Source organism: Neophocaena asiaeorientalis, unplaced genomic scaffold, assembly GCF_003031525.2.
Source record: "Neophocaena asiaeorientalis asiaeorientalis breed wild unplaced genomic scaffold, Neophocaena_asiaeorientalis_V1.1 scaffold540, whole genome shotgun sequence".
Classification (NCBI taxonomy): Eukaryota; Metazoa; Chordata; class Mammalia; order Artiodactyla; family Phocoenidae; genus Neophocaena; species Neophocaena asiaeorientalis.
Window position 1 is genome coordinate 6015093 of NW_020172141.1, and position 23664 is coordinate 6038756.

General features: G+C 48.5%; 1 protein-coding gene across 3 annotated transcripts in view; it reads left to right on the forward strand.

Moving 5' to 3' along the window:
• Positions 1–2607: 2607 nt before the first annotated feature.
• The window catches only part of TNFRSF13B (TNF receptor superfamily member 13B), a 34027-nt gene continuing 12970 nt past the window's right edge, over positions 2608–23664 (forward strand). For 2 of the 3 annotated variants that reach the window (XM_024752352.1, XM_024752362.1), the window contains exons 1-2: positions 2608–6525; positions 22819–22956. In XM_024752352.1, the coding sequence (XP_024608120.1) occupies positions 6465–6525; positions 22819–22956 (199 nt within the window). In that variant the 5' untranslated portion in view covers positions 2608–6464. The remainder of the gene's footprint in view (positions 6526–22818; positions 22957–23664) is intronic. The other variant, XM_024752370.1, reaches the window with a different exon arrangement.

Below are 23664 nucleotides of genomic sequence, written 5' to 3' on the forward strand. Positions count from 1 at the left end.
GACCTGAGCGCACAGCTGGGCTCTGAGGAGAAGCAGCCCAGATCCTCCCTTCCCACCTGTAACCTGGGCCGGCTGCACCTGAGCCCGCCTCAGAAACATCCCGTGTGTGTGACACAGGGCTGGGGGGAGGCGGGAGGGAGGGGGAGAGGGCTTCCTCGTGCTCTCAAACCTAAGATACAACCAGCTGTTGAGTCTGGAGCCTCGCAGCTCCGCCCCGCACCTACCCAGGCTACAAACGATCCAAACACTGCAAGAAATTTAAGAGATCACCAACCCACCTCTCCCTCCTGAGCCGCCTGGAGAGAAGCACTCTCCCGCCTTCTCTGTCTTCCGGGCCGAGGGCTGGGAACTATATTTGCAAGGTTGCACATTTTAGTTAACAAACAAGTTCTTTGCTCACAGCCAAGGGGAGGGGCAGCAAAACCCGAGCCTGACTCTTCTTTCTGTGAGAAGCCATTGTTCATCCCCTCTGGGAACTTCCCCACGGGTGGGAGGGGCCGCGGCGCGGAGGGAAGGGTTTGGGACTGGAGACGGTGCTCTTAACAGTTCTGTGACCCCAGGCAGGTCAGTGCACCTCGCGGACCCCCCGTGTCCCCTTCAGCAAAATAGGAATAATATTAAATGCATTCCCGAGAGAATTAAATGAGATCTGATTAAGTACAGTGCCTGGTGCACGGTGAGCCAGGCATGGGCGGCAAGCGTTTCTAGTAATAGAAATACGGGAGCCTTAGGAACTGAGAATAATCACAATCCCTCCACGACGCCCACCTGACAGTCGCTAATGCAGTATCTCCGCTGGCCTCGGGGGCCCAGGTGCACTCCCCGGGCCTCTTCCTTCCCCCCGAGTGACCGCAGGCCTTCTCCCAATGGCCAATAAGCACGTGTGCACAGCCTTGCCAGCAATGAGGAAATTAAAGCAGCAAGATACACTTCTCACCTGTGAGGTTGCCAAAAATTCTAAATGAAACAGCCCGACCCTGTCCCGTGCAGATAAAGTCGAGAAGGGACGAGGAAGGTCACCCCTTGCCACTGGGAGTGAGTAGGAGTGTGGCCAGTTTGGCGACAGCCACTGAAGTCGGGGCATGCGGACCCTGCAGGTCAGAGGTCCTGCTGGACAACATCCGCCCAGGAGAGACGCTCGTGTGTTTGCGCAAAGAGGCTGCACGTCTGCCCAGGATGGCGTTGCTCACACCACCAAGGAATCGGAAACAACCTAGATGTTCCTCACTTGAGGAGGGATGGGAGTGGGTGTGGGGTTCCAGACAGTGGTGAAAAAGAACACACCAGAACACACCGGAACACACCAGGACCACAGCAGCACCACACCAGGAACGCACTGGCCGTGTGTGTGCTAACGCGAGTTGATCACAACGACGCTGGGTGAAAACAGGAAGACGTATGATGATACACACCAGAGAGCTATTCATACGAAAAATTTTAAAATAACATGCAAAATAGTGCTATGTACTGTATGTTCATAGATAAACACATTCTTCTGAAGGTATAAAAATAAGCCGGGAGAACAGAGCCGTGTTCATGATGGTGGTTCCTTCTGGCGACGGGAGGGGTAGGGTTAGGGCAGGAGATTTCAGAGCTTTCCCTGTCATCTTTTCCTTTTTGAAAGAAAAACTTGAAGGTGAATATGCCAACCTCATAACATGCGATTCCGGGTGGTGAAAATACAGGTTTTGTTATATCATTCACGGTTATTTTCTGTATTTTTTTTTTTCAAAAAGGGAAACAAAAAGGAAGTTCTCCTTCATAGAGAACGCAGGCTGGGAAACGTGGGAGGAGTGGCAGGTTTGGAAAGCCACCACCCTCAGTGAAAGCTGAAGCCATCTACCGAGGCGGCTGGGAACGAGGACGCACAAGATACCAAAGCATCAGCCGCCAGTGACTAGTTGGGGGGACGCCGGGGCCTACACGTGGGGACACCTGGCGTCACCACCGTAACAGGTGGTCCTGTCAGTGTCACTGCGGGGGGCGGGGAGGTGAGCTGACACCAGGCTCCACTTGATGAGATGCAACAGGAAGGACACCCATCACCTAGGGCTCTTCTCCCCAAAGTGTGTGATCCAGGGGAGCCGTCAGAGCCACCATTCAGCTTTCAGGACTCACAAAGGACGAGCACGGTGTTAAACCACACAGGGAGAAAGCAAGCAGAGAAGGGGCCGTGGGACACTCCACACGACAGGCCGCGTCCATGTCAAACCAAGAGAAGACAGGAAAAGAAGAGAGAAGAAAAGGAAAAAGCAAAAGCGAGGGGACGATTCTAGAAGAAACATGGCTAGAGACAAACCGATGCCCCTCGCTGGATCCTGAATCAAAGGAAGCAGCCACGGGCTGCCCTGGGGGCACAGTGGTTAAGAATCCGCCTGCCAATGCGGGGAACACGGGTTCGAGCCCTGGTCCGGGGAGACCCCACATGCCGCGGAGCAACTAAGCCCGTGCGCCACAACTACTGAGCCTGAGCTCGAGAGCCCACAAGCCACGCCTACTGAGCCCACGTGCTGCAACTACTGAAGCCCGCGCACCTAGAACCCGTGCTCTGCAACGAGAAGCCACTGCGATGAGAAGCCCTCGCACCGCAACGAAGTGTAGCCCCCGCTCACTACAACTAGAGTAAGCCCGCGCGCAGCAACGAAGACCCAACACAGCCAAAAATAAATAAAATTAAAAATAAATTTAATAAGAAAAAAGGAAGCAGCCACAAAAGCTTCTTAGGACAATTGGGAAACTTAAATACAGACTTGATATTAGATGATGCCCTTAAGTTATCACTGATTTTCTTAGGTGTGAAAATGACAGTCTGTGAGAGACGGTCCATCTTCTTTGAAGACGCTGCAAAGCATCTAGAAGGGGTGTTCTAAGGTCCGCAGAAGGTACAGGCAGAGAGAGCATGTGGATGACAGACACCAATGTAAACACCGGTCAACCTGCTGGAGCTCCCGGGGGTATTCGTTTCACCTTTCTTTTAACTTTTCTCTGAGGTTTGAAGTTTTCATAATAAAAAGTTTTGAGGGGAAAATTTTTTTAATGGGAAATAGGTCTTCCCACAAAAGGTTGGGAATTCACTGTGAAGAAGCCGCTTTGAAGTGGGTTTTTTCCTTCTTTGAAGTGGGTTTTGCTAAAGTCCCGGTCTCTAGCATTTCTGAGAAATTAGTACAAATCAAAGCCATGTAGGAAATTCAGCACATCTGAGTCATATATGTAAATTGGCATCATGAAAATCAGGGCTTTCGCTGCATTTCTAAGAAATGTCCTTTTTTGGACTCTTGCTTTTGTCTTGCCTCTGGAACTCTCTCAGAGAAGACTCAGCCACGTGGCCTCACGGGGGGCAGCGGACACCAGGCCCCAGGGAGGCGCACACAAGGTCTGGGGGCAGGGAGCTCTGGGCCCAAACCTCACAGGCACATGCGGACAGTGGAGCAGTCCCACCGGAACGTTCATTTGGCCAAGTAACTCCACTTAAGGAATTCAAGCCATTGAGTGAGACACGGAGAAGGTAAATCATGTACGAAATGAAGGTGGGGAATGTTTAGAATAGCGTCTGCGATGCTGTTTTGTTTTGCCTGGTGACCACTGAAGAGCTCATTTAAAAAGATAAGGACTTGATTGGTAGGATATATTAAGTGAAAAAAGGAGCCTGGTAACAGTGTGTTTATTCATCTGTAAGAAAAAAATGGGGGGCGGTGATAAGGCAAAACCCATCACGTGGCGGCACGTACACGCGTGTGCCCAGATCAGCTCACGGGCCTGCAGCCAAGCCTCCCGCTGGGAGGGAGAGGTCCTCTGTGCTGGATTTCCTTGCACAGCATTTGAACTTCTCTTCACTGCGTGCTTTTTAAGGACACACGTAACGGAGCCAGCTCCCAACCTTGAGGTAACAGAGTTTCTGCTCCAGGTTCCAAAACTCTTCTGTCCCCTTGACTGCGGAACTTAAAATTAGATCCCGAGCCTCCCGCGAGACGGCTGAGAAAGGGCTGGTTTCAGAATGAGGCTCAGAAGCCTCGGCACCTGTTCTGAGGGAGCCCAGCGCGGTGGGTCACACGGGACAATTCCTGCGGCACGGTGGGGGAGAGGTCCCACGGGCTGCGGTTCTGTTTGAGCTCCACGATCATCGTTTGGGCAGGGGAAAATGAGGCCCCCAGGGACCCCCAAAGGTCCCCCAGCTTGTTCTGTCTGGTGTCATAAAATCTAACTTGGAGCAAAGAGGCCAGAAAAAAAGAAGTGGACCATCTGGTTTGTACGTTCCCTGTTCAGGAACGGCCAAAACGCATCTGTGGTGACAGACGTCAGAATACTGGTTAGGCTGGGTGGGGTGGGGTGTGCTGCTTCTGGGGGCTGCAAATGCTCTAGGTCTTGATCTGGGGAGCGCTGCCTGGGTTTGCACACAGGTAAGCGTCACTGGCCTGCCCACTGAGAATACTGCCTCTTACTGCGCGTACGTTACACCTCTAATTAAAGAAAACAAAAAGTCGATACAATCCATTAATTGTAAACAGCGTTTAAGCAAAAGCGTTAACAAGCTGTGATTAGCAGTGAGACGCTGGGGACCCCATCATTCCATTCTCGCCGCCCAAAGCCAGGCTGGATTTTGTTTGTTTTTCATTTCATGGGTAACTGCGCGGGTGTTAAAACTCCAAAGGGTGGCCCTCACCGGGCGAGACCGCGTGTGACTGTGGAAACCGAGGCAGTCGGCTCACCCCCTGGGAGCCAGCTGCTCTGTGAGGCGGTGAGAGCCCTGGCACCAGGGGTGTGCAAGCAGAAGGGACGGAGGGACGCGGTGAGGTCACCCCACAGGGACGCTGGGCTTGCCCCACTCCAAGAGGCGACAGCGTCTGTGGTTGCCCCGGCTCACAAATCCCCACACAGCCCAGCCGTGGGCTTGTTACTTTTCACTGACGCAAGGAATATGTACCTCCGTGTAAAAATAAAAACGTTACAAACAGGGCTGAAGCCCCTCGGACCCCGTCCCCGACCTGGTCCCCTCCTGCCCTACCCAGCAGGATCACTGTCATCGTGCCCATCCTTTTCATAGCTCTGCCACACCTGTGCGCACACAATCGCAGGCAAGGAGGCCTGTTCGTCTCTGTCTCACGGAAAGGCCCCTTACTGCAAGAACCGTGCCACAAACTCCTTTTTTTTCACTCCACCATCGGTCTTGACACTCTCTCCACGTCACTGCGTACAGACCTGTCTCGCTCTGTCTGACAGCTGCGTAGTATTCCTGGTTATGGCCCTCGAGCTTCACGTGCTCGGCCATCGCTGCGGGGGGGGCACTGGCTCTGTTTCCCTTGCTCCACACTCGTGCACCTGTGGCCCCTGGAGGAGAGCTTCCGGGGCCACGGATGAGGCATAGGTTCTCCATCTTACGGGGCCCTGGCAGGTCCCCTTCCGCACAGAGGTACCAACACGCTCCCTCCCGCGGGCCCAAGCTCAGGCTTCCCCCGGATCTCCTCCTCTCGGTATTACCGCGCTTTAAGACTTTGCCGACCGGGTGGATGAAAACCAGCTTTTCTGATTATTGATGAGACTGGGTGCTTTTTAGGTCATCCAGTCATTCGTATTTCCTCTGCCACGCGACCCACCACTCACAGCAGCCCTGCCCTACGTCTTCCTGGGCCGCCTGGTCTCTCCCTCCACCCTGAGTCCCCCTCAAACTCCACGGGCTTCCCGTGACTTCTGAACGTGCCGTCCTCCAGCCCTGTCCCCGCGGAGGCTGGGAAGGCGGGAATAAAGTGACCACTGATGAGGGCAGCAGTGCTCGTCTGGACACCGAGCCCTGAGAACCCACTGCGCCAGGAAAGTGCTCTAAGGCCTGAACTGGGCACACATCCCCTTCTCATCACCACCTGTACCTTCATACCCACTTCACAGAAGAGGAAACAGAGGCACCAAGACGTTACGTAAATTGCCCCCAAGGCTTCCTGCTGGTACGTGGCTGAGCCGAGACTCAAGCCCAGTCTGTCTGGCTCTAGTTCAGCCTCTCAAGTGCTCTGATGGGGGTAAGGCCGGGGCTCAGGAAGCACAGAGAACGGGCACCTGACCCGGCCTCGGGCAGTCAGGAATGGCTTCCCAGAGAAACTGACACCTCAGTGGAGCCTGAAGAAAGGAGCAGAGGAGCTGATGGGGCAGTGAAATAGGAAAGGGCTGTAGAGGAAGGGGGAAGGGCCCTGAGCAATGCCTGGAGGCTAGGCCACCCTGGATGCAGCCTGGGGTGTGTGATGGGGCAGGAGACCAGGCCCCGTGGGCAGTGCACCCTGGGGGCTCAGCAGACAGCGTGGTGGTGGTGGGGGGCTCATGGAGCATCAGGCTGGGCCCACACCCCTCAGCTCCCGAGACAGAGGGCGCAAGCGCGGAGGGAGGGGAGCCGCTGATTTACATCCTACAGCTGGGGGGAAACCCAGGAAGTGCAGCCCGGGCACTAATCAAATCTAGGCTAATAATAAACGTCCTGAGTAATGAGTGGCCTGGGCCGGAGCAGGCGAGGTGGCCGGAGCTGGGTGGGCCAGGAGGAGCCATGTGAGTAGCCGGGGAGGTGGGGGTGGGCGCAAGGGGCTCCGCCTGGGGCTCTGCGTGGCATCGGGGACGCAGGGGAAGCGGTGCCCACAGCAGACAGGCAAGCTCGGGCTGCCCCGGGGCCTCCCGCACCCGTGCACGTGGAGAGCCCTGGGTCTGGGGCCCTGGGGGTCTGGCCTTGCGTTCCCGAGAGCAGCCGCAAGGTTGGAGGGTCGGCCTCCCAGGCAGGAAGTCCCTCTCCCTCCCACCCCAAGCTGGCCCCAGGACCTACAGCCAGATGGGCCAGGACATGTTTTAAACATCAGGGGCGTCTAACAGGCCCTCCTGCAGACGTCGACCACTGTCCACACTTCCAGGATTACCCTCACCCCGCTGGATCACTTTAGAGACAAATCCAAACAGCGCGTTTTTGATCTGTAAATACCTCTGTATGTCTCCCTTAAAAAGAAAAACTCCTTAAAAAACAAAACCCCCCAAAACTCTCATGCCACGACGACTTCTGCAAACAACGATTCCTTTGGGTCACCAAAGCGCCCACATTCAGACTTCCCCGACTGTCTTGTCAATGTCTTTTCCAGATGATTTGTTCCAATCAGGATCCAAACACCATCGTTTTGGTTATATGTTTTAAACTGGAACATTCCCACTCTGTCTCATGTTTTCCCTTGCTGCTTTTTAAATTTTTTTATCAAAGAAACCGGATCATTTATCCTATAGAATTTTTATCAGGGCAGGTTTTGAAGGTTTGTTCAAAGGCCCAGATCTGGAAGCGTGGGTGCTAAAGCAGGTGGAAGGGTCCAGGCCCCTCACCGTGCAGATAGGACCCACGGCCGGGTTGGAGGGGCCACGGCTGCTCCGTCCACCACACGTCTGGCCGGGAGCACATCTCCTCCGTGAATCCTTTGGATGGGAATCCTTTGTGTCAAGCAACCACATCCCCAGATGTGTTCCCAGCTAAGGGCTCGGATGTTTAAGATTTCTGAGAGAGCTGGACCAGGAAGGAACAAGAGGTCGCCTTGACACAGGATGGAACCGCCCAGGCCCAGGCCCACGAGTCGGGAACCTGTCAGAACTGGGACCCGGCACTGACAGAGGCCGCCAGGAGCAGCAGAGTCGGGCCTGCCTCCCCTTGTCCACCGACTCGCTGTGTGACCTTGGAGGAGCCCCTTCACCTCTCTGGGCTCCATTTCCTCGGTCGTAAGATGAAGGAGAGCCTCTCCCCCACCAGAAGTCCCTGAGAAAAACACAGAAAGGCTTTGAACCTGCCTGAGCCCCTCCTGAAGAGCCACAAGCAAAGGCGCTGAGAACGGCTGCAGTTAAAAACAACAAAACAAAACTTTGGCTTTCTTTAGCCCAATGTTTTTCAAACTAATTGGACCACAGAGGCCTTTCTTGATCCAGCGCCTACAGAGCCAGGCATGTGAGGGAGACGGGCAGACAGCCGGGATGCAGGAGAGCCCGGGCCATGAGCCCAGCCCACAAACCCAGACCTGCGAGAGCTCTCCCCTTCTCCCCGTGGTCAACACGGCTTCTGTTCTGCTGGCCAGTGTCAATTTGGGGCTTTTCCTGCCCTTCTTTGGGGCTGGATGATGGCTCTGGGACTTTATGTAGGTTCCGGTGGTGTTGGAGGAGGGGTGGGCAGGGACAGCGCAGACATCCGGTCAGCCGGGTGTCTGCCATCTGGCCAAGTGGGCTCTTGTGTCCCTGTCAGGTCCAGTGGCTCGGTGCCCTCTGACCAGGAATGGGTCTTTGAGGCTTCCTAGGCTGCCCTCGTCCGATCCAACCTGCTGTCCACTGGCCATCGCTTCCCTGTGGGTGGGGTGGTGGCAGCTTCCACCCTCCTCTCCCCAAATGAGAGAAGGCTCGGGGGTCTCTTCAGTTTTGTGTGGTCCTCTGCTTATCTTCTTTTAACTGAAGTACAGGTGATTCACGATGCTGTGTTAGTTTCTGATGTAAAGTGATTCAGTTACACGCCCCTATATTCTTTTCGTGTTCTTTTCCATTACGGTTTATCACAGGATATTGGATACAGATCCCTGTGCTCTACAGCTTGTTGTTTATTTTACATATAGTAGTGTGTAACTGCCAATCCCAAACTCCTAATTTAGGTCCTCTTGCTTTTCTTTATTTATTTATATATATTTTTTGGCTGTGCTGTGTGGCTTGCGGGATCTTAGTTCCGCGACCAGGGATCGACTCGGGGCCCTGGCAGTGAAAGCACCGAGCCCTAACCACTGGACCGCCAGGGAATTCCCAAGCCTCTTGCTTTATAAGTTTGCTTTGTGAATAGGTGGTAGTCACAGGCTGGAAGCCCACAAAGTATAAAAAGGTACATAACGCAGCCTTCCTGTCCGCCTGGTCATCTGTCTGCCCAGCTTTCCTGCCCCCTCTAGAATAAACGGCTCTGTTCAGATGCTTTATGTGCCACAAAGTTCACCTGCTTAAGAGCTGTGCAACCATCACTATAATCTAATTTTAGAACATCATCGTCACCCCCAAAAAACCCCTGTCACTCCTCATACCTCCCCACCCCCAGCCCTAGGCTGGCCCTGACCTACTTTCTCTCTCTATAGATTTGCCTACTTTGGACATTTTATAAAAGTGGAATGTGCTGTTTGATGACTAGCTTCTTCCTTGAGCACGTTTTTGAGATTCATCCACGTGGTAGGGTGTCAGTACTTTATACCTTTTTGTGGCCAAATAACATTCCGCTGTACGGATGGACCACAGTTTACTCATCCATTCATCAGTTGATGGACATTTGGGTTGTTTCTCCTTTTTGGCTACTATGAACAATGCTGCTGTGGATATTCATGTACAAGTATCTGGGTGGACATGTTTTCATTTCCCTTAGGAGTGGAATTGCTGGGCCATGTGGTAGTTCTGTGTTTAACGTTCTGAGGAGCTGCCAGACTGTTTTCCAAAACAGCTGCACTGTTTGTTTGTTTGTTTGTTTGCGGTACGCGGGCCTCTCACTAATGTGGCCTCTCCCGTTGCGGAGCACAGGCTCCGGACGCGCAGGCTCAGCGGCCACGGCTCACGGGCCCAGCCGCTCCGCAGCATGTGGGATCTTCCCGGACCGGGGCACGAACCCGTGTCCCCTGCGTCGGCAGGCGGACTCTCAACCACTGCGCCACCAGGGAAGCCCCCTAACCCATTTTTAAACTGGGTTATTTGTCTTTTCATTATTCAGTTGTAAGGGTTCTTTATATATTCTGGATACAAATCCCTTATCAGATATATGATTTGGAAATATTTCCTCCAAGTCTGTGGAATATCATTTTATTCTCTTGATGGTGTTCTGTGAAACATAAAAGTTTAAAATTTTTATGAAGTCCAGTCTCTCAAGCTTCTTTTTAATCATTTGTGCATTCGGTCTCACTGCCTAACCGCAAATCATGAAGATTTAACTCCTGTTTTCTTCTAAAACTTGTCTAGTTACATTTAGGTCTATGACCCACTGTGAGGTACTTTCTGTGTATGGTGTGAGTTAGGGGTCCACATTCATTCTTTTGAAGGTGGCTTACCCAGTTGTCTCAGCACCATTTGTTGAAAAGACTATCCTTTTTCCCGTTGAATCTTCTTGGTATCTTGGTTGAAAATCAATTGACCATAAATGTTAGGCTTTAGTTTTTGACTCTAAAGTCTACTCTACTGACTCACGTCTGTCCTTATGCCAGTACTACACTGTCTTATTTACTGTTGGTTTGTAGTAAGTTTTGAAATTGGGAAGTGTGAGTCCTACAACTTTGTTCTCTTTCAAAAGTGTTTCAGCTCTTCTGGGTCTCTTGCATTTCCATATGATTTTAGGATCAGCTTTTCAAATTTTGCAGAAAAGCCAGCTGGGAATTTGATTGGGATTGCATTGAATCTGCAGAATTATTGGGGGAGCACTGCTATCTTAACAATATTGTCTTTCCATCCATGAATATGGAATATCTTTCCATTTATTTAGGTCTTCTTTCAGGAATGTTTTGTAGTTTTCAATGTGCAAGTTTTGTACTTCTTTTGTTCAATTTATTCTTCAGTATTTTATTTAAAACACTGTTTTTGGTTTTGTATGTTTCCTTACAGTGTTTCTTTATGTATATACCAATACCTATAAATCTAGATTAGAACTTTCTCCTTTTTTGCAGAAACAAAGGGAGACTATGAGCCATGCTGTTACGGACCTTGTTTTGTTTTTATTTTTTTATTATTTTAAAAATATATTTATTTGGTTGCGCCGGGTCTTAGCTGTGGCAGGCGGGCTCCTTAGTTGTGGCAGGCGAACTCTTAGTTGCGGCATGCACGTGGTCTCTAGTTCCCTGACCAGGGATCGAACCTGGGCCCCCTGCATTGGGAGCATGGAGTCTTAACCACTGTGCCACCAGGGAAGCTCCCTGTATTTGTTTTTCCACTTACTATATCTTGGAGTTCTTTCTAAAGCAACAAACAGAGAGCTTCCTCACCCCTTTTCTATAACTGCATAATAGTCCAGTGTATATACTCAGTCAATCCCCTACTGCTGGACATTTGTGCTACTTCCAATCTTCTGCTATTACAAACATTGCTGCAACGAATTATCATTTTGCACTCTGAAATAAATCCCAGAGATTAATCACTATATCAGCAGGTAAAAACATCAGTCATTTTGACTAATGTTGCCAAATCTCCCCCCTTGAGGGTTATCCCTATTCCTCTCCTTCCAGAGTGAATGAGTGCCACTCTCCTTGTGACCTTGCCAACAGGAGGTGTTAGTAAAACTTCTGGATTTTTAGCAATCTATTAGGGGGAAGATGGTCTCAGCGTAGTTCAAATTTGCTTGTCTCTTAGGAATGAGACCAGACAAATTTATGCTGTTCGTCCCTGTCTGTGAACTGTCTGTTCATTATCTTTGCCCAATTTTCTGTCAGGTAGCTGGCCTTTTCCTTTCTGCTTACTCTTTATTTATACATGTGTTTCTCCTTTTGTATTATTTATTTATTTCTTTATTTTATTTATGGCTGTGTTGGGTTTTTGTTGCTGCACGTGGGCTTTCACTAGTTGCGGCGAGCGGGGGCTACTCTTCATCGCAGGTGCACAGGCTTCTCACTGCGGTGGCTTCTCGTGTTGCACAGCACGGGCTCTAGGCGCGCGGGCTTCGGTAGTTGCGGCACTTGGGTTCAGCAGTTGTGCCTCATGGGCTCTAGAGCACAGGCTCAGGAGTTGCGGGGCACGGGCTTAGTTGTTCTGCGGCATGTGGGATCTTCCCAGACCGGGGCTCGAACCCGTGTCCCCTGCACTGGCAGGCGGATTCTCAACCACTGCGCCACCAGGGAAGCCCCTGCTTACTCTTTAGATACAAGTTGCAAGTGCTTTGTTCCCGTTTTTGTCTTTGGACTTTCCTCCTTAAGCTGCTTTTTGCCATGCAGAAGTTGTTTTGTGTAGTCTATTTTATCAATTTTGTATTTTATAGAGTTTGGATTTGGGGTCACAGTTAGAAAGGCCTTTCATACTCCAAGGTTATAAAGAAGTTATCGAATGGTTTCTTCTCTAGAAGTTTAAAAAATTTTATTCTATTTCACACTTAAATCTTCGGGCTGTTTTTTTCAATCTAGGAGAAATTATTTTCTGTGCTGTTTTCTGGCCCAATCATTTTGTGCCAAGAATCCTTTCCTCTAAGTTCTGAAAGCAAAAACCAGGGTTTCTGCTCTTCCCACCCCACCCCCCAACCTGAGGACACCTCTGCCCTGAGTCCTACTTGAAGGGAGGAGATGCAGGCAGGGGAGGGGGCAGAACAAAACTCAGACATGACGCAATGTTAACACAGAACAAGAACGAGGGTTGCTTACCACTCCACATGTGTTCACTGAGGACGGCTCAGTATAAAGTATCTGGTTATTTGTGAGCACTGGCCGAGGACCTACTGTGTGTCTGGTATTACAGAAGCACTGGGCTCGGAGATGAATGAGACAGTGTAAGGAGGTAGATGGCTACACCCTCAGATGTCAAATTACAAAACAGGAAACATTCCCAGGTAGAAGGAGCTCAGGCCACATGGCCATCCGGGAAGGCACACCTGAGGAGAGGTCAGGTGCCACGGCAGCGCACGGGGACAAGTGCGGATTTGCCGACTATGAAACGACTATAATTAATCCATTATATTTTAAACCACTTTATCCAAATAACTACCGCTTGGCAACCGCACCTCGGGCCAGGTCCATGCGTGTCACGTGCACGTCCTCGAGGAAACATGCTCTGCAAAGGAGCACCCAGAGTCCCCGTTTACAGAAGAGAAAACCCGCGGCTGCGCTGCCAGCCTTTCCTAAGCTGGCTGGCTGGCTGGCGCTGCCAGCCTTTCCTAAGCTGGCTGGCTGGCTGGTGCTGCCAGCCTTTCCTAAGCTGGCTGGAGGGCGCTGCCAGCCTTTCCTAAGCTGGCTGGCTGGCTGGCGACTCAGAGCTGTGCTTCCTCCCCAGGCACGGCTGCGCTCACACACATTTTGTCACTGAACCATGGGAAATCGGTTTTCAGAATGAGTCAACAGGAGGCAGAAATTACAAAGGGAAGAAACGGTCAACCCCACCTTTCTCTCTTCCTCCTTCTTCCCGATTCATAAGAGAGAGACTGTAAATGATCACTGTAATTCTCTGACCTGTCACCCAGAATGTGGAAGCTGCTGAAACTCTCTCAGACCCCCTAGCCCACCACGTGCTCAAGGAGAGATCACCCTCTTTGCTGCCAGCTAATCCACTTGCCCCATATGCAAAACCCTCTGCAGTTTTTCTCCCTCCTTCCTTCCTGTCTTGTAAGTCCTGTCATTGCCCTGTTCACTGACAGTGGTCTAGGGGTGTCCCCTCTCACAAGTGAGTGACTATTGTAGACACAAAGTCAGAGTTATTCCCTGATTGTAGTTCACTTCAACATGACGATGTAAACTTTGTTCACAGCTGAGCCATGTGACCTCCCTGGAGTTGAAACTCCTTGGTTTTCTCTGTATGTCTCAGGAACTCACCCCCAGCTCTGGGGCAGATCCAGCCTGTCAACTGGTCAAGCAGACTCGCTTATATACGGTTCCGTTTCCACTGGAGATGTTCCTTCCGCTTTTCTCCTATTTTAGTTGAGACAGGGCTCCCCCTTGGCCTCCAGGCCATGTCCCAGGGATTCCCTTCACCATCATTCTGAGAACTTCTATCTTTCCCTCTTGACTGAGATGGACCCTGCTTTCCCCCCTCCTCCATCAGTTGAAAATCAACTGACCATAGATGGAGAGCTTATTTCCGGGTTCTATTCTAGTCCACTGCTCTGAGTATCTGTCTTTATTCCATTATCACACTGTTTACTTTAGCTTTGAAGTTTTTTTTTTGTTTGTTTGTTTTTTGTGGTACGCGGGCCTCTCACTGTTGTGGCCTCTCCCGCTGCGGAGCAACAGGCTCCGGACGCGCAGGCTCAGCAGCCATGGCTCACGGGCGCAGCCGCTCCGCGGCATGTGGGATCTTCCCGGACCGGGGCACGAACCCGTGTCCCCTGCATCAGCAGGCGGACTCTCAACCACTGCGCCACCAGGGAAGCCCTGTAGTAAGTTTTGAAATCAGGGTATGAGTCCTCCAACTTTGTTCTTCTTCTTCAAGATTGTTTTGACTATTCAGGGTCAAATGAATTTTTAAGACGGGTTTTTCTATTTGTGTAAAAACGTCACTGGGATTTTGTTAGGAATTGTATTGACATCTTAACATTGTCTTTCAATCCATGAACATGGGATGTCTTTTATTTAGATCTTCTCTAATTTCAGCAATGTTTTGTAGTTTTCAGGGTATACTTCTTTCACCACCTTGGTTAAATTCATTCCTAAGTATTTTATTCATTTTTGTCTCTGAACATGGACTTGTTTTCTTAATTTCCTTTTAGGATCGTTCATTGCAAGTATATGAAAAATGCAACTGATTTTTTGTGTTGCTTTTGTATCTGCAACTTTGCTGAATATTTATCTTTAACAGTGTTTAGTGTGTGAAATTTTTAGAGATTTTACATATAAGATCATGTCACCTATGAACAGATTTTACTTTCTCCTCTCCAATTTGAATACATTTATTTCTTTTTCTTGCCTAATTGCTCTTCCAGTACTATGTTGAACTGAAGCAGTAAGAGTGGGCATTCTTGTTTTGTTACTAGTCATAGGAGAGACACTTTCAGTCTTTCACCACTGAGTGTGATGTCAACTGTGGGTTTTTCATACATGGTTATCATGTAGGGAGGTTGTCTTCTATTCCTACTTTACTGAATGTTTTTATCATGAAAAGGTGCTGAATTTTGTTAAATGCTTTTTCTGCCTCAAAATGATCATGTAGTTTTTTCCTTCATTCTTGAAGTGTATTACATCTATTGATTTTCATTTTTTTAATTTTTTTTTTTTTTTTTTTTTTGGCGGTACGTGGGCCTCTCACTGTTGTGGCCTCTCCCATTGTGGAGCACAGGCTCTGGACGCACAGGTTCAGCGGCCATGGCTCACGGGCCCAGCCGCTCCGCGGCATGTGGGATCCTCCCGGACCGGGGCACAAACCCGTGTCCCCTGCATCAGCAGGCGGACTCTCAACCACTGTGCCACCAGGGAAGCCCACATCTATTGATTTTCATGTGTTGAACTATTACTGCATTCTGGAAATGAATCCCACTTGGTTATAACGTATAATCCTTTTAATATGCTGTTGGATTTGATTGGCTAGTATTTTGTTGAGAATTTTCGCATCTATATTCACAGGGCATATTGGTCTGAAATTTTCTTTTCTTATGATGTCTTTATTAGGCTTCAGCATCAGTGTTATGCTGACCTCACAGAGTTAGGAAGTGCTCCCTCTTCAACGTTTTTGAAAAAGTCTGAGGATTAGTTTTAATTCTTCTTTAAATGTTTGGTAGAATTCACCAGTGAAGCCATGTGGTCCTGAGCTTTTTTTTTTTTTTTTTTTTAATGATCACATTCTTTTTTTTAAAAAAACTGTATTTATTTATTTTTGGCAGCGTTGGGTCTTCGTTGCTGTGCACAGGCTTTCTCTAGTTGTGGAGAGCAGGGGCTACCCTTCATTGTAGCGTGCGGGCTTCTCATCGAAGCCACTGCTGTGGCGCGGGCTCTAGGCACACGGGCTTCAGTAGTTGTGGCACACAGGCTCAGTAGTTGTGGCTCACGGGTTCTAGAGCGCAGGCTCAGTAGTTGTGGCGCACGGGCTTAGTTGCTCCACAGAATGTGGGATCTTCCCAGACCAGGGCTCAAACCCGCGTCCCCTGCATTGGCAGGTAGATTCTTAACCACTGCGCCTCCAGGGAAGCCCTGGTCCTGGGCTTTTTGTTGGGAGGTTTCTTATTACTGATTCAATCTCCTTACCTGTTATAGGTCTATTCAGATATTCTTTCTTCATGTATCAGTTTTTGTAGATTGTATGTTTCCAGGAACCGTCCATTTACTTAGATTACCTGATTTGTTGCTGCACAATTGTTCACAGTACTCTCTTATAACCTGTAAAATACGTATCAATGCCCCACTTTCATTTCTGATTTTAGTAATTTGAGTTACGTCTCTTTTTCTTAATCAATCCAGCTAAGGGTCTGTTGGTTTTGTAAATCTATTCAAAATCCCAACTTTTGGCTTTGTTGATTTTCTCTATTATAGTTTTTCTTTTAAACTTATTATTATTATTTTAATCAATTCTATATTTATTTGGCTGCATCAGGTCTTAGTTGCAGCATGCAGGATCTTGGTCACGGCACGTGGGCTCTTTGTTGCAGTATGCGGGCTCCAGAGTGTGCGGGCTCAGTAGTTATGGCACGCAGGCTTAGCTGCCCCACGGCACGTGGGATCTTAGTTCCCAAACCAGGGATTGAACATGCGTCCACTGCATTGGAAGGTGGACTCTTAACCACTGGACCACCAGGGAAGTCCATATTACAGCTTTTCTATTCTCTTTTTTATCTCCGCTCTAATCTTTCCTTATGCTTGCTCTGGGTTTAGTTTGCTTTTCTTTTTCTAGTTCCTCATGGTATACAGATAGGTCAAGATCTGAGAGATTCTTCTTTTTTTAGTGTACCCATTTATATCTATAAATTTCCCTCTTAGCATTACATTTACTGTATCCCATAACTTCTGGTACGTTGTGTTTTCATATTCATTTATCTCAAGATATTTTCTAATATCTATTTTCTAATATCTCTTGTGACTTCTTCTTTGACCCATTGGTTGTTTAAGAGCGTTTTGGGGGGAATTCCCTGGTGGTCCAGCAGTTAGGACTCTTTGCTCCCAATGCAAGGGGCCCGGGTTCAATCCCTGGGAACTAGCTCCTACATGCTGCAACGAAGATCCAGTGTGCTGCAACGAAGACCCGGCACAGCCAAATAAATTAAAAAAAAAAAAAAAAAGTGTGTTGTTGAAGTTCCACCTATTTGTGAACCTTCCAATTTTCCTTCTGTTGTTGGCTTTTAGTTTCATTCCACTTTGATCAGAAAAGATTCTTTGAATTAATCTTTTAGAACCTATTAAGATTTGTTTTGTGACCTGACGCACAGTCTGTCCAGGAGTATGTTCCACAGACACTTTAGAAGAATGTGTAGTCTGTGTCGCCGAGTACAGTGTCGTGTATATGTCTGTTACATGGTTGCTTTACAGAGTTGCTCAAGTCATCTTGTCCTCATTGATCTTTTGTCCAGTTCTCCTACCCACTACTGAAAGTGGGGAATCGAAATATCCAAATTGTCACAGAACTATTTCTCCCTTCAATTCCGTCAACTTTTGTTTCATATGTTTGCACTCTGTTGTAACACGCGTGTTTATAATTGTTAAATCTTCTTGCCGTATCAAACTTTTAATCAATATATCTTGTCTTTGTCTCTTGTAACCTCTTTTGATTAAACTACTTTGTCTTATAATAATATAGCCCCCTCAGTTCTCTTTTGGTTATTATTTGCATGGACGATATTTGTCCATTGTTTTACTTTCAAGCTCGTGTCCTTTTATGTAAAGTAAGTCTCTTATAAACAGGATCTAGATGAATACTGTTTTTTTAATCCAATCTCCCAGTCTCTGCCTTTTGTAATAGCAGAGTTTAGTCCATTGACATTAATATGATTACTGATAAAGGAGTTACTTCTGCCATTTATCTATGTGTTTTCTGTATGTCTTACGTTTTCTGTTCCTCAGTTCCTCCACTACTGACTTGTCTTTTGTATTTAATTACTTGTAGTGTGCCATGTTTATTCCCTTTTTCTTTCAGTTTCTGTATGTTTTTAGTTATTTTTTAAGTGATTACCCTGAGGATTACAACTAATGTCTTAAACCTCTAACAACTTAGTTTCAATAATACCTAGTTTCAGTAGTGTACAAACACTGTTCTATATCTCTGTCCCTTCCTATTGATATTGATATTGTCATAGATTTCCTTTACCAATGCTCCTTCTTTTTTCTTATGACTTCAAGTTACTGTCTAGTGCACTTTCATTTCAGCATGAAGGACAACTCCCTTTAGCATTTCTTGTAGGACAGGTCTACTGGTAACAAACTCTCTCAGCTTTTGCTTATCTGGAAATGTCTTAACTTCTCCTTCATTCCTGAAAGATAGTTTTGCCAGATATGCAATTCTTGGTTGATAGTTTTTTTTTTTTTCTTTTTGGACTTTAAATGTGACAGCTCACTTCTAGCCTCCATGATTTCTAAGGAGAAACCAGCTATTAATTTTATTGAGGCTCCCCTGTATCTGACAATTGTTTCTTTGTTGCTGCATTCACAATTCTCTCATCTTTGGGTTTCCACAATTTTATTACAATGTGTCTCAATGTGGGCGTCTTTGAATTTATCCTGCTTATTCATTGACATTCTCAGACATGTATATTCATGTCTTTCCTAAGATTTGGGAAGTCTCCAGCCATTATTTCTTCAAATATTTTCTCTCTCTCTTCTCTTTGAAATTCCTATGTGCATACGGTGTTACATTTGATGGGCTCCCACGAGTCCCTCAGGTTCTGTTTGTTTTTTCTCATTCTTTTAAATTTCTGATTCCTATTCTAAATAATTTCAATAGTCTTATCTCCAGGCTCACTGATCCTTTCCTTCTGGCTGCTCGGATCTGCTATTGAACCCCTCTAGGGAGTCTTTTCATTTCAGTTACTGGACTTCTCAATTCCAGAATTTCAGTTTGTTTCCATTTTTTAATAGATTATTTAGAGTGGTTTGAGGTTCACAGAAAAATGGAATGGAAATTACAGAGAATTGCCATATACCCCCGTCCCCAAACATGCACAGCCTCCCTCACTATCCATGTCCTGCACTAAAGTGGCACATCCACTACAACTAACTACATTAATACATCATTATTGTCCAAACTCCATAGTTTACACTGGGGTTCACTCTCGGTCTTGTACTTTCCATGGGATTTGACAAATGTATAACGACTTGCATTCAGTTTCACTGCTCTGTATAACCCGCTGTGCTCCACCTTTATCTCTCCCTCCCCCTCAACCCCTGACAACCACTGACCTTTCTTCTGTTTCCAGAATGTCACAGAGCTGGGATCATACAGCGTGGAGCCTTCTTAGCGTGGCTTTTCTCAGTCACATGCATTTAAGATCCCTCCGTGTCTTTCCATGGTTTGAGGTCCCACTGTCTGGAGGCCACAGTTTATTTATCAGTTCACCTACTAAAGGGCATCTGGGTTGCTTCCAGGTTTTGGTTCCTTTTTTACAACCTCTATTTCTTTATTCATATCCTCATTTTGTTCTTACATCATTTTCCTGATCTCCTTTAGTTCTTACATCATTTTCCTGATCTCCTTTAGTTCTTTGTCTGTGGTTTCCTGTAGCTCATGGAACGTATTTAAGACAGTTGACTTAACATCTTCAACTAATACTTCCAATGTCTAGGCTTCCTCAGGGATAGTTTCTGTCAAAGCCTTTTTTTCTGTGAATGTGCCGTATTTTCCTGTTTCTCTGTATGTTTTGTAAGTTTTTTGAGAACTGAACATTTTGAGCATTACATTGTGCTAAGTCTGGAAATTTAACTCTCTCACTCCTCAGGGATTGCTGAAGTTTTTGTTGCTGAGAGCTGGAGTCTGTTTGTGACTCTTCCAAACTATTTTTGCAAAGTATGTATTCCTTGTGTGTGGTCACCAAAGTTTCTGTTCCTTCATCTCTGCAGTCAGCCAGTGACCTGACAAAGATTTTCCTAAATGTGTGACTCCCCAAATGGGGGGCAGTAGATCTCTTCCAATCCCCTGGGAGCCACTTCAACCAGGGAGGCTGAAACAATGCCCACCACCCTCTGTGCTGGCTCCTCAGTGATCAAAAGCGGCAACCAGCAATTAGAACCCACAATCCCAACATTCAGAGGACAAGGTCCTTACTGCCCATCCAGGTCCTAGCAAGTTGCCCCAGGGACATGAACAGCCACCACCCCACGATAGGCTGTAAGGCACCAAAACTCCCCAAATCTACCAGCCTCTTTGCCCAACTGTCCCATAGACAACCCCAGAGCTCCAATATCGTTACTTCAGCCAAGGCTGCCAGCTTGATGGCCGCTAGGGGAGAAGCAGGTCGCTGGGGCTTCCTCCTGGCCATCTTCCCTGGCATCGCTCTCATGCCCCCGCTTTGATTTGAAATGTGCACAGAGTTCCTAACTCACAGAGCCCTCCCTGTAGGTGAGCTGCTTGTTCTCAAGGAGGCTTTAGAGTCTCCTTCAAGTCTCTGTTGCTCCTGAATTTCACGATGGCGGGTCTTGGTTTGAGAGAATTTATTGTGCAGGACACCTGATTGGCTCTTTGAATCTGGAGGCTGTCTTTCAAATCTGTTTTCTCTGGAACTCCCATCAGTCAACCTCCAGACGTCCTGATATAATTCCATATTTTTCACATCTTTTCCGATTTTCTGGGATATTTCTTCAATTATATCTTATAACCCTTCAACAGGTGTTTTTATTCTGGCTATTATATTTTAAATTTTCTAGTCATTCTTAGTTGTTCTATGCATACAATTCTTTAAAAGTAGCACATCACTGGGCTTCTCTGGTGGCGCAGTGGTTGAGAGTCCGCCTGCCGATGCAGGGGACGCGGGTTCGTGCCCCGGTCCGGGAAGATCCCACATGCCGCGGAGTGGCTGGGCCCGTGAGCCATGGCCACTGAGCCTGCGTGTCCGGAACCTGTGCTCCACAACGGGAGAGGCCACAGCAGTGAGAGGCCCGTGTACCGCAAAAAAAATTTTTAAAGTAGCACATCACTGAGAATTCCCTGGCGGTCCAGTGACTGGAACTCCACACTTTCACTGCTGAGGGCCCGGGTTTGATCCCTGGTTGGGGAACTAAGATCCCACAAGCCGAAAAAAAAAAAAAAAAAAAAATTAGCACACCATTCTTTCTCGTGGATATAAAAGTTCTCTTCTCTTTCTAAGGATGTCTTGCTGTCATCTTGTAGTTTTCTTCTGTTCCCTGCATTGTCTCTATTGGCACCGGGTGATTTCTTCTGCTTGCATCGTCCAAGGTCTCTTTCATGCAGAGGTGGTGCTCCAATATCAGGTGACCCTTGGCTGCAGTTCACAATTCACACTGAGGCACTAATGGCCGATTGGAAGTTCTGGGTAAATGGACGGCGTTTTCACACAGAAACTTTGCTCTAGTGGTCAGGAAGCAGCATGGTCACTTTCTTGAAAGAATCTCCCAGTCAGTGCCTCCAGGGCTTTTCCTTTGGGTCAGCTTTTCCAGAGCAGAGTCTGCTGGCTTCCTGCCAGTTGCAGGATGGGGAAGGACACATCTTTTACAAACCTGGCCACAGCAGTCCTGAGGTATGGCTGGGGGGGATAGTGGACCTCACTGCCACCCCTCCTCAGTTGTGTCTGAGGAGACCCCAACCAATCTCCTGCTCGGGTGGGTGAGGGGCCGTCACCTGCCTGGGGTCAAGCCCTCTTTACGTTAAGTCTCCAACCCTATTTCACTGCTCTGCCCTCCCATCCCCCACGGCCAGAGGTCCTAGTGCCCCAGTTCCAGGAGGTTCCTAGCATTCGGTGACGCAATTCCGCTTCCTCCCCATGAGCTTCAACCGAGAGAGATCTTCAACTGAAGCCTGTCACCCCAGGCCCTCTGCCTTCCGTCTTCCAAAACGTTGCTGACGCCTGTCCCCTGCTGCAGTCACTTCCTCCATTCCACCTTCGAGGACAACTATCCTTTCCTGCCCTTTCAGTTTGGTTCCAAGAGGGAAGGAGGATAAACCCAGGTGGTTAAGCTGCCAGGTCGAGGGGGAGCCGCTGGTCTCTCCTCAGTGGACTCCCATTAAAGAATAAACAAGTGCCTCAAAAAATGTTTAAAAGAAGTTGTTGGGGAGGAAAATGCCATGAAATTAGGCAGAAAATTACAGAAGACTCAGCAACACACAACCATCTGGAATGAGTCCCAGATGCCTTACAGAGCCAAAGAATCCAGACAATGAAAGTTCAGGAACAGGCAGTAGCAGCAGCCTCTGGCCCTGTGGCGTTCAAACTCAGAACAGAAGTCACCTCTGGGGGTGGATGTTGGGTGGGAGGGGCCCGTGGGAGTCATCAGGGAGCAAGAAATATTCACCACCTTGACGCGGTGGTCGTGACACAGGCGTGTACACGTGCAAAGATTTGTCAAGCTGTACTCTTGAGATTTGTCATTGTGTGTGTCTCACACCTCAGCAAAAGAGCAAGGGAAGGAAACGGACATTTATTGAGTGCTTGCTGTTTGCTAGGCACTGGCTAGGTCTGCTTTTCTAATTCATTCATTTAATGAGCACCTACTATGTCCTGGGCACTATCTAGGTTCTGAGGACCCAGCAGCAAACAAATCAATTAGCATCTATGCCTGCGTGATGCCCCCAGTTAATGGGGAGACAATATCAAAGAACTGCATCACAAAAGTCAAGTGACAACAGTGACAAGTGCAGAAGAAGGAGCAAGTCCCAATCCGGGCTGGGAGGGTGTCAGAAAGGCTTCCCTGAAGAAACGAAGTTGCAACAGAGATCTGAGGGGTCAGGAGGAAATGACCAGTCGTGAAGCATGAAGAGCATGGGGTGCAAAGGGACCAGCACGTGCAAAGACCCCGTGGCAGGAGGCGTATGCACGTTCATGAGGGTAGAGAACAGGGCCGAGCAGGGCTCCACTGATGCCAGAGGGGCCTCAGAACTGCCGTGCCCCAGACGGGAAACTGAGGCTCAGGGTGTCAGCCCCGGATTGCCCAGCAAGTACAACTGGGGCAGAAACCAACTCTGTCTGTTCCCCCTAGGGAACGTGAGCGGGAGAGGCCGCCTGGGCTCCGGCCTCCAGTGGTGCCAGCTGCCCTCACGTTCCCTGCCTCTCAGCCCCACAGGGCCTGCGGCTGGGGGTGGCCATGGAGCCCTGCCCCGAAGGGCAGTACTGGGACCCGCTGCTGAACACCTGTGTCTCCTGCAAAGCCATCTGCAGCAATCAGAGTCCACGCACCTGTGCAGCCTTCTGCAGTGAGTCCTGGGGCCCGAGCCTGGGCTGGATGCCCCTCCTGCCCCCAGAGGTCCCCCTGGCCTGCACTTGGGGCCTGAGGAGGGGTGGAGGGAGACGGGAGATGGACAGTGTGGCACCTTCTACCTTTTGACCCTCCTATCCTCCTTGCAGCTTCCCAAGCATGCTCTGTTCCTTCCTGCCTCAGGGCCTTTGCACAGGGATGCATTTCCCCACCTTCTCTCCCGGGCTCCCTCCTACCCGGCCTTCAGGTCTCAGCCCCAAATCAAGAGGTCCTCTCTGACTGCCGGGTGGAAAGTGGGCCCTCCTTCATCATTCTCTGCTCTTTCTTCTGAAACTTTTTATTATAGAAATTATGACAGAGAGAGGACAGCATGATGAACCTGTCTACCCATCAGCAGCTTTAGAAATGCCACCTTTACAGTCCCCAATTTTTTTACTTGTGTATTTTAAAGCCAATCCAAGAACTCGTATTATTTTATGTGTAAATACTGGATCACGAATCCCTAAAACATAAGGGCCTTTAAAATGTAACCTCAATGTTTTATCACCCCCAGCAATAATTCCTTAGTATCATCTGCACTCAGGCCATATCCAGTTTTCTCTAATTGTCTTTTGCTTGCTTTTTCGTAACTTGTTCTTTCCCTGATGGAACTTATCACAGCTTGTACCACACGTTCTTTCCTGTGTGTTCATGTGTCTCAACCACC